Raw genomic sequence first — 11,690 nt, forward strand, 5'->3', positions numbered from 1 at the left:
AAGCACCTTCTGCTGTGGAGCACTCTCTCAGTGACTCACTGGAGTGAGTATCAACCCAGATTATGTGCTAAAGTCTTCAAAGTAGGACTACAACCCACAACCTTCTGCTGCAGAGGTAATAGGCTACCAACTGAGTCCCTGCTGACACTAGAGAGTAGAATTAGTTCATGAAATATCATGTATGCGTGATTGTTAAGACATTGTCAATGGGGACCCATAAATTGAGATAGTACCGACTGGTGCCAAGCAGAAAAAGAGTCATAGTATGGTACTGGTTGTAAAATACAGCAGTACGAGAACCTCAGAACTCATAAAGTGCAAAATAAAATGCCCAAAAACATTGCAGTTAATTTGAATTACACACACCGTAAAAAAAAAACAAATCAGACTGGATACAGGACGCCTGGTAAGTGAATTAGAAACATTCACGTGAGTGCATTGGGAATACTAGTTTGGCATTGGACATTAGGAATATTATTGAAGCAAAGTACCGTTGATGGAGATTACATCTGTCACATGAGCTGACCTACTTGATGCCGATATTGGTGAAACAGGAGTTTCAATCCCGGGATTGGTGGATACCACTTAAATGAAAATCTGTTTTTAAAAATATAGAAAGTTTGTGGGTTTTTTCCACTAATCTTTAAATTAAATTGAGAATAGTGCAATGAGTTACAGCTGCAAATTAATAGAAGACATCATGTTCCATATGCAAAGAGGGAATAGAACCCCTGATAGAATTGTGGAGGCAAACACTTTTGCTACTTGTATGTTATTTCTTCGTTGGCAATTTTTAAGTTTCTCCTAATTGGATACTATAAATGCTGTTCTGATCAGAGCTAACATTATGTAACTGTACCAATAATTACATTCTTCACCGATTACTGATGTGGCACATTCTCTTCAGATTGTTTATTAGAAAATGGCTACCCATTTCTGAGAGGCTTAGTGATTTATGAACGATAACGTTTCTGTGGGATGTTTACGGTTTTAAATTACGTCTTAACAGATAGATCTAAACAAACAAAAAGTGGGAATTTTGTTAAATTACTAAGGGTTTCTTTGCACAGATCCCAACTTTTATACCAGATACAGAGGGGAAGGTGAACAATAGAAACGTATCTCCAATGGTGTTGGAAACACGACAGAAAAACAGCGAGGCTTCCAGTGCACAATATACCCGTTCATTCATATGTTTAGGTTTCATTGTCGGTGTTGAATCTTTCAATCTGAGCGAACACAAGGCTATGGTTGGCTGCGTCAAGGTTTATGCACATAATTGAAGCAAGTGTAGTAATAATCAGTGACGGTTGCGCGTACAGGTTGTTGTTAAGGCTAGCTGACACTGTCTACAGGTGAGTGAACGCAATGTTCAGTTGCAGACTCTGTCCAATTACACATTCTGCCCAGCTGCAGATTGTGTCCAGTTGCAGACTGTCCAGCTACACATTCTGCCCAGCTGCAGATCGTCCAGCCACAGACTGCCTAGTTACACATTCTGCCCAGCTGCAGACTGTGTCCAGCTGCAGATTGAGTCCAGTTGCAGACTGTCCAGCCACAGACACTCTCCAGCTGCAGACTGTCCAGCTACACACTCTGTCCAGCTGTAGGCTCTGTCCACTTCTGCATTCTGCCCAGTTGCAATCACTGTGCGGACTCTGGCTGCACAAGAGTTCCAGAGTTTCTGAAAAGAATCTCAGGTAAAATGAAGTTCTTGCTCCAAGTATCCAATCAGCAGAGTCGCCAGTGACCAATCAGAGCGCGCGGAAAGGTTTGCTATAAAAGGGGCTGAGCGGCAGCGCGTCTACAGTGAGAGGGGAGCTGAGTGAGTGTAAGCGTAGGCGTAGTCAGACAGTCCCGGCCCACTCGGCTCGGCTGCAGCACCTTCCAGCCCTCCTGCGGGGCTTCGCTTCTTCTTGTCTTGTTGCACGGCCACCGCTGCTGTTTGACATGCGCCTGATTCAGAACATGTCGACGATCCAGGAGTACGGACCTGCGGAATATGCCCCCAACAACCGGGTCATCAAGATCGCGGTGATCGGCGGCAGCGCCGTGGGTAAAACCGGTAAGAAAACGGGGCTGCAGAATGAGTGGCGCTGAGAGCGCCACAATGTGCTCGGAGCTGGTGGATTGTGACTCTCTGACCCCGGCAGGGGACATGCAGACAGATTTGCTGCTCCCAGCGCTTGTCGGGGTAGCCGGCTAGTTTACCAATCTTTGAAGTTTGTTCAGGGAGAAGCGCTTGTTTTGTCTACAAGAAAGTTTCTGTCCCCCACACGGCGAAAAGGGTTTCTGACAAATGGGAATAAAGTCCAAGTTTTGTTTTGCTCTGGGGGATAGCTCATCTCGAGAAACACTATTGACAGCTGCAGCTTTTGAGTGTGCCCCCCTTCCTGTGAAATGTCGGGCTGGGGTCTTTGTCCTGGGCAGACGAACAGCTTCATATTCCCGTTTGTTTCTTTTTCTCTCTCAGCTTTGGTAGTGCGATTTTTAACCAGGAGATTTATTGGAGACTATGAAAGAAATGCAGGTAAGCGTTATGTTCCCCATCCTTTTGAGAACATTTGAAACCTTATTTTCTCGGCGTTGAACAGCTTTGTTCTTTTGTCTACATTAAATTGGGACAAATCAATAAAATTTTGGAGTTTTTTTTTCTAAACAGCTAATCTTAATATCTTCAGGTACTTTATACTCCAGACAAGTTCAAGTAGATAGAGAACAACTTGCACTACAAGTTCAAGACACACCAGGTGTCCAGGTGAGATTTTCTTCACGACTTTTCTTTCACACTCAATTATGCTTCACAAAGTAGAAACCTCATGGGCAGGAGAGTCCTGACACAAACAAATGTTCTCCTTGTAAGATTATAATGGAATACTTGGGACAGTTCACCTGAATCCAAAAGCTTTGAGGGGATGATGTTGGGACAGTGGGTTGTTCAATATTCAAATTGAACATTCTTTCAGCTGATTTGAGGGTGTGTTTTTATTGGGATTAATTTCTTACAATCTTTTGTTACATTATTTACAAATTTTGATTTAAACAAAAAACAAGAGCCCAAGGGCATTAAAAACTTAGATTTTTAGTGGCTATTGGATTAGGTGCCACCCACTACTTGCCTGCTAACCTACATGCAGCAAACATCTTGGTAACCCATTAATTTATCCAATTGGTGGCTGAAGTAAGCAAAGCAGAGCAAGACTGTCCTGAATATGATCCTCAGTCTGTGCTGAGTTAGCTGATTTCAGCCAAGCCAGGAGTTGGGTACTGGGAGTATTGGTACCCCAGGATAGAGGAATAATAAGATTCCAGTGACACCCTGTTTAAAATGCTGTTTGATTTGGCAGTTATGATTCCAGGCGATACTGACACTTGATTCTGAGGCTTCTTTATGAATTATCACTTGGGGAAGGTATCGAAGGCTGCCTATGGGACAAAGCAGAGCAAGGAGTCAGGGGATGATAGGAAAAGGTTATCAGAGTGTTGGAGCAGGAGGGAACTATATGTAGTAGAGATTGATTTCAGCAGGTTGCCTAGACAATCATGCCAATAACTTGATCCAAAATGGGTATCTAAGTACAAACTGGTCACCAAAAAAGGGATGCAGCCTATTACCATAGGGAGAGTAGCCTATGGGGTTTGAGGCATTGCTTTCTTGTTATCCCAACATTAAACTAATAGCCTTTGTTCAGAAGAAAAGTCCCTGACCTGAAATGTTAATTATTCCTCTTCACCGATGCTGCTAGACCTGCTGAGTAGTTCCAGCACTTTTTGCTATTTCAGAATTCCAACATCTGCAGTATTTTGCTTTTGATTAAACTTTTTGTTGCTGCAGCAAAATAACAAGGGTTAATATGTGGACCTCAAAATCTAGACCCTAAAACGGTGCTCAAGGTTCATTGTACTGCAAGGGTCTATTCATTTTAATGGCCATTCCCATTCTAAGATTGGTGGTGGGGGCACTTAACAGCTGTTGCACAGAACGGCTGCTGTATTATTCCTTTCTTTACTTAGTAAATAGTGCTGCTTTGAGCAGACATTTCAGAAGGCAGAAAATCCCTTGTTGCTGAACCAGTTGGTGTGCTTTAGCAGATGTAGCCACATTCCTGAAGCACTGTAACACTGCCATTGTCCAAACTGAGAAGTTCTACAGTTTCACGGTCCATTAATCTGCATTCTGTGGTAAGATGTTGGACACATGTCAAGTCAATGTGTTTCATCTTACTACAGTTAAATCCAGAACAGGAATTCCAGCACTGACATTTTGAACTGCTTGACAGTACTTCAAATAAGGTGATTACTTGAGTATATATGCTGTATGTAGAATTATATGCTCCTCAGAAAAGCCTAGAATTTCTTTGGTGCAAATATGTAGCATTTAGCCAATGATTTATGAACAGTTGGGTGTTGCATAGAGGAATGAGGCTGCTTCCCCAGTTGCCTGAGTTTCAGCTTTTCTGATCTAGCATAATTAGCATTTCACATACTGGCCCTTTCCAAACAACCCCTCCCCCCACCTTCACCAACTTCATTCCAAAATTGAAATCTTTTTGTTAGCAGCAAAAAAAACCAACTAAAGTGCATTCTTTTAATGCTCTGAAACTTATGTTTCTGTAACAATGGTTCTGGTATGAAGGCTCACCAGAATAAAAGTACTCAATTCGGAAACTACTCACTCAAACTGAAAGACGCACTGCATTCAGAAGAAAGATCCTGTCACAAATGTCCCTCCAAGTATAGGGGCAGGATTCAAACAATCCTCCTCAACTAAACACAAAAAAACCTGATCTGGAGTTCCACATAAATCCTAGCATACATTCACTTTTGGATGGGGTATGTTACCAAATGTGTTTATTTGTTCAAATAAATAAATTAGAATTCAGCATATTTAAGGCACTTTCATTTATATATTGATAAAATTGCGTTTTTATATTTCCATAAACCTCTAATTTGCTAACGACATTCACCCAGTTTTTGGCTGTCGTGATAGTTCCCTGTATTTCTTCCCAATGCTCCTCTATAATTGTATCATAGGCTGTTTATGTACCTATTTCAACTCTTTCCTGATGGGGAGTTTTTCCTCTTACTCACACTCCCACTGCACTCCACTAATGAAGAAAAATGCTTTAGTCTCACTCTTACCTTCCAGGACCATTGAATCTGAAGAACTGCTCCAGCCTTGCTCTTTGCTATAATCCCAGCACTTTGTGCAATCCAGCTGTTATTCCTTGTTCTCCAACTGAGACCTGTCCCAGGTTATCCAGCCCCCCCCCCCCCCCCCCCCCGCCAACCCCAACACATACATACACACACACACACACACACACACTCCTTGTCACCACCACCACCACCACCACTCCTCAAGCCTGGAAAACTCACTTGCCTGTATGGTGATATTGGGCTGTGGAGGTCCTTCATATTTGGAATGCAGTTTAGATGACATACACAGATGGAATTTTAACTAATAGGAGAGAGCAAAGTATGGGTCTGCTGCAACATTACATGCTTTTAGCTGTTTGCCACTCAGATTTATTTTAAACCTTATGTCTGCCCATTTAGTTTGCTTAAGGCAAGAACATTATTTACACAGGTAGCCTGGATTTGAGGCTGCTCAACTGATCAAACGGAATATTAGATTCAAGCCAAGTTGGCTGAATTCATAACTTCCTACACTAATCTATATTTGGATTATAAGCAGTGAAAATGACTGAAGTGCTTGATACTTGGATTGGAAAACAGGTTGGTTCGACAGTTGTATTGCCTGTTGCTACTTTGCTGAAGTATGACACTTTTTGTGCTATTCTCAGCCATACAGCTGAATAAACATAGCCCTGCCATAGTAAAGCCATTATGTAGCTCAGACAAAACCAACTGATCTAGAAATACAGCACAGCACAAACTAGGATAACTGTTTTGTATTTGAGCTTTGTCCTTGTCTGCAAAATAAACTTTTGATGACAATATTTAAACTAGATAGAAACCAATGACATTTTCATTCATATTAGATTTTGCTTACAATATTAACAATCCTATTTTCTCTCTTCACTTGCGGATTTTAGATACAAACATTATCTAATCAAGGTAAATGTCTGTAATAGTTATTTCTGTTTCTAGATAAGTGGACCAAGTCTGAGCTGCAATGACCTACTTAACAGATCCATACAGTGGGCTGATGCAATTGTATTGGTTTATTCAATCACAGACTACAAAAGCTATGAACTCATCAGTCAGCTCCACCAACATGTCTGCCGTATGCATCCAGAGAATAGAGTTCCTGTCATAATTGTAGGAAACAAGGCTGACCTCCTTCATGCTAAACAAGTGGAACCTCACCATGGCCTCCAGTTAGCAAACATATTAGGATGCACCTTCTATGAGGTGTCTGCCAGTGAAAACTACAATGATGTGTACAATGCTTTTCATGTGCTTTGCAAAGAGATTAGTAAACAACAAATGAGCAGCAATGCTGAAAAGAGAAAAACATCCATTATACCTAGGCCAAAATCACCAAACATGCTAGATTTGAGGAGGCGGTTCAAGCAAGCTCTTTCTGCCAAAGTACGGACTGCAACATCTGTCTGAGGTGGCAGCTGAAGATATTGGTATTCTAAAATAAAAACAATGAGATGTTTCATCGTTGACTTTTAAGACTGGGAAAAGTGAGCATGAGAAGATCTGGAAAGTCAATGCTGCACTCAGAAGCTGTATGACATGTCTAGTGTAGCCAACACATGTATTCAGTCATCTGGACTTTTGCTCATTGCCCAGCCAGTGATTTTAAGAATAAATACTTCATGGACACTTGCTGTTCAAGGCTATGGTGGGAGCAGACCTCAACTGCCAGAAATCCCTGTCTGAGCTCCTTGATCAGGGCCTTGTAGGGTTTGTTTGTTAATACAGCTTTTGTACAAATGATTTTGAAAATGTGCAGTGGTGATGGATAACTGATTGGGACAAAGCTGAATATGTTAAAACAGCATTTTGTTTTGTTTGTGGAAACTTTCCTATTAGTTCAATCCAGAAGGATTGTATTTATCAGTCTAACTGTTCAGTACATATTTTTTAGTAAAATGACATTCATTGTTTCACCTGCTGGAATGTAAGGATGATCCGATTCTTCCAGTGGAGAGTGCATGGCAGGAAATCACAGGTGCATACCTGATCTTACATTTCTTAAGTTGCTCCACACTGGAAGCAATGAGGAGCATAGAATCAGCACCTGGCTACCTGTACTGCATTACTGATCAAACTGCTGTGCAAGTATTTCAATATGCTGGATATAGCCTTGGTATTTGCAGCTTTTCAATGAGCTAGCTTTCTGTTCAAATAAACACAACTATTACACAGGCCATACTGCTCCATTTGCATTCCATTCTAGCTAGTGGGAGTAAAACCGGACCTCCATGCCCTCATCTGAAACTATTTAAGATCTTCTGACCTTCACATTCCCCCTTCCCACCCAGCAATCTTGATTGTGTAAAGAAAATATAGCATAATGGCCTGCAGTTGAATTCTCCCCACCTCCACTCCATGATATAAGACTACAGGAATTCAATTGAAGCTTGTTAAATAAAACCAGGCATATACTGTCCGAATAGATATTCTAAACTGAGCATTGACATCTGACCTCTTCGTTAAGTGGGAAAGCTTTCCTCATGCTAAGTGCAAAGAGGATGGAAGCCAGCTTCTAAATGCACTTTATGAAAGCCACTTGTGCTTTTGCTTTAATCTGTTTACAGCAATGACTCCTCTCCAGAGTACAATGCATTTTCCAATATTTTGGCAAATAAACATTTGAACCAAGCATGTTGTTTTATGAAAGACTTGATTATTTACTTTCACAGAAGTACAACTTGTCCTTATCAAGCCCAGGCATGTGTTTAATGTCACTCGATGTCCATTTACTGAATTGCAGTTTGCTTTGCCACTTTACATTAGTCCTTGCAATGCCTACTAGGTTCCAAACATACTTTGGTGACAAAGCACTTGCACCATATCTGATCTAATGATTGCAATTTTCTACTAACTCCATGGTTGTGTCCTTTTTGCACAGAGTCACATATTCTGTTGGGGTTTGGGTTAGTCTAGGGTTCTCAATCATTCGTCTATGCTGAAACATATTGCCATGTACTTAACTATGCAATATTATACATTTTTATCCAAGGAAGATACATCCCACTTTATTGACAAAACACTGAAGTGTTTTGGAAGTGATAAATAATGAACTCAAAGCATTTTAAATCTAACCCTTTAATGTGTTCCACTATTAGCCATTTAGTGCAGTAAAATTTCTTGTCATCAAATGGAAGTTGATTGCATCAGATTATATTTATCATTTGTAGACTAACTCTCAATCAGTGACTACAACAGTAATCTGAAAGATTCGTCTACATAGTATAACTTATTCCTGCTATTGATAATTTAAAATCAGACATACATAGAATTATTAAATCTTTTTTAAAAGGTACAAAACAGTATTTACAAAAGCATCTGAAAATTTCTGGACTTCATTTAATCTAATTTGGGGAATCAAGAATATGTTTAATTTATAATACCTGGAAAGTAATTATGGCTTGGAATCCTTTTTAAATACTCTCCCATGTAGATCGTGGGGTCCCAATCCAACACATTTTTCTAACGTGGGTAATAAAACCATCCAGTTTGAAAGCTGAACTGCAGACTTTGAGGGCACTGTGCAGTATTCAAAGATGCTGTGTGGTGTGAAAAAATCTACACTAAATCAAACGTGGCTATTTAGTTTCCTTCCTTCCCTCTCCCTTTCAGTACGCTGTTTCCCATGTCTGTGACAAAAACATACAATTCATTGTGATGTATTTTTATTAAATAGAAACTTTTAATATTGTGTAGTTCTCAATGCTCACCTTTTTTGGGAGGAGGAGGAGCAGTGGACTCTCAATTGTTCACTTGTTTTTATGCCTGTCCTCCCATAATGCAGCCTTTTCAGTCACAGTTTATAAATTTTACTTTTCCCACCTTCAGTCTCCCCATTTCTCTGATGGCATATGTATGGTTTTATATGTGCTAATTGCTTTTGCCTATGGTCATTATTGTGTAAGTCTCAATAGTAATTGTTAGCCAGGCCATTTGACCCTGGAGGGCATTGCAGGTGATCATTCACACACATGGACTTCCACCAGTGTTTGCTAGTTGAGTGGGGACCCTTGTCTTCATTCCCCCTCCCTCTCCAGCTGGAAGTATGAAGGCAACTCGTAACAGTTTTTCCTGCTACAGCGGTACGGATCAAACCCGAGACTTTCATGGTCTGAGTGGCTTAGTTATTTGATGGATTAATTTAATTGTTGAGGAAGTCTGTGTTTAATACATATAAGCTAATATGTTCACTTCTACTTGACCGCAGCAGATTTTACTGCTTTGAAAGGCATACGTTAAAGGGCTGAGCTGGTTTAAACATTTTTATTAAAAAACACACACAACATGCATGCCCTCAAACAAATCCAACCTTTTAGTCCACTTTCAACCATTCAGTGCACTAAAATCTGCTTAGTGGTATGAAATCTAACCACGTCTGGTACAAGTATCCTTTGAGTTGAAGTTTGTTGAGATGTTACTCAAAAAACTTATTTGATTCTCATCTTGCCAACACTTCAAGAAAACTCACAGGGCTTAGAGCATTACATTCCATCTGAACTTATCAAAGTTAGTCTGTCTTGCGCCATCCTCACACAGCTGCTGTAGCTTGTCTACAACTACTCTGTTACCTTGGTTATCGAAGGTCGACCCCTCTTTCTGCTACCCTCCACTTTGCCCTTATGGGGCATCTTATGAGTTTTTTTGCCATGCTACGAGCTTGGTTTTCTTATTGTTAACACATTCTTCATCTTCACAAAATGACAAAAAAAAACAATAGAGAATTAAGTTTTATTACTGTTCAATTTTTGTTACATTCCAAAGGACAGTTAAACCATCACAAGTGTTATTTCTATTCTTATAATTCACGTTACCTGAGTGATTGCATTTTCTAGGACAACTATTACTAATTATATTGACTTAGTAAGTCGCTCCAGTTTACTTAAATTTCCAAAACAATTATTCATTTACATCTAAATATATCATTCATGAAAAAACCTAGTAGATTTGGCTGTTTTATTTAGTAGTTTTTGTCAATCACTGCAGATTCAGGTGTACAATTCCTATCATTTCAATTTTAATACTTGGAATACTTATTCTGATTAAGCTGTCTTGCGATATACATCGGTGCATCTTCCTCTCTGGAATGTAAAAAAAATTCTGAAAGATATTGGGTGGAATCATCTCAGATTTGGACTAAGTGCGGTAGCGACCAGAAAAAGAACATTTTAACTGCCGGCCACGATGGTGGCTTTTCATGCCGTTACATCCCATTCCTGGTGTGCCCTGCCTCATTAATAATTAATTCCCAGGAAACGTGCCGGTTCCCTGGCGGGGCAGCCTCTGATTCGTCCACCCTGCCATCATCTCTGGCCTGCAGTAAACCGAGTGCAGTATTTAAAAGCTGCCCCTGCAGAGCTAGCACTCTAAGGGATAGGAAGCTGCTGGAAACTGATGGCTGCTAAAGGGATATGCTGCCCCCAAATTTAGTGAAGCTTCTCTTGAGCATCTACTGGATGCAGTGGACACCTGCCACGATCTCCTCTACTGCCCACCCCCCTCTGGAAGAAGACCAGCAAGCGAGGCCACCAAATCAGGATGGGAGGCGCTGGCAGCAGTGGTCAGTGCCAATGCCTTGCAAAATCGGACAGCCACCCAGTGTGGAAAGAGGATGAATGATCTCATCCATTCCACCAGGATAAGTCAATCTTCTCATCACTCTCAACTCACACTCAGAAACCCATCACACATCCACAGGGATCTCACATCTCAAGGGACAACATCAATAAGTCTCACACACCCTCACATCTCTATCAGGCTCATGTTTTCTGGAGCGCACGTCCTCATCCCATCCAGGGGTCCACTCACCACACTATCATTCCACGCTGTGCCACGTGCCCTGCTCACACTCCATCTGTTTTCATACAGGAGAAGCTGGCTGACAACAGCAGGGAGAGGCACCAGACCGGGGGTGGAGAGCCCACATTAGACCCCTCACTCACTTTGATGACCATGCCATCGTGCTAACTGATGAGGACATGGATGGTACCTGCGGTGACAGGTCAGTGGCGAACACCCATGTGAGGGTCCAGTACCACATCATCCCTGTCTCTGAGAATGCTCTCTCCTGCTTTTGACTCTGCTGCCATGCACTAATCATATCAACTTTGGTTCACAGGGAGCTCTGCCAAGTGACCGACACCCTCAGCAAGCCAGTCCCTCAGCTCCATACAGGTCCTCACTTTCAGTGAAGAGGCACCTCCTCCATTGAAGAGCTGGAAATAAACAGCCTGAAAGACCTGCACAGCGTTTATTCACACCCTCCACCAGCGCAGAGACACACATCTTGGTGGGACCTAGACCTAGAACAGGCTCGGGTTCACAATCTGGTGGTCGCTGCATGGACATGTGCCCGCAGCAGGAGGAGGCAGGTTCAGCTGAGCTCCCCGGCACACAGAGGACTGCTGGGGAAGAGGCATCTGTGAAGTCTGAGTCAGATGCGAACTTCTGGATTTGGTCTTCTAACTCACCGTGGAGAGTCAGTAGAAGGCGGGGGAACATCACGCAGGGCTGTTGGAAGC

At 41.6% G+C, this 11,690-nt stretch overlaps 1 protein-coding gene across 1 annotated transcript; it reads left to right on the forward strand.

Annotated features, from left to right (window-relative positions):
* Window positions 1-1,773: 1,773 nt before the first annotated feature.
* Window positions 1,774-7,803, forward strand: rasl11b (RAS-like, family 11, member B). Its single transcript, XM_041202525.1, has 4 exons — window positions 1,774-2,065; window positions 2,474-2,530; window positions 2,682-2,758; window positions 6,115-7,803. Exons 1-4 carry the CDS (start codon window positions 1,951-1,953, stop codon window positions 6,580-6,582), a joined length of 717 nt encoding a protein of 238 aa, XP_041058459.1. The 5' UTR covers window positions 1,774-1,950; the 3' UTR covers window positions 6,583-7,803.
* The last annotated feature ends 3,887 nt before the right edge of the window (window positions 7,804-11,690 follow it).

The sequence above is a fragment of the Carcharodon carcharias genome, chromosome 1 (genome assembly GCF_017639515.1).
Source record: "Carcharodon carcharias isolate sCarCar2 chromosome 1, sCarCar2.pri, whole genome shotgun sequence".
NCBI classification, from domain to species: domain Eukaryota; kingdom Metazoa; phylum Chordata; class Chondrichthyes; order Lamniformes; family Lamnidae; genus Carcharodon; species Carcharodon carcharias.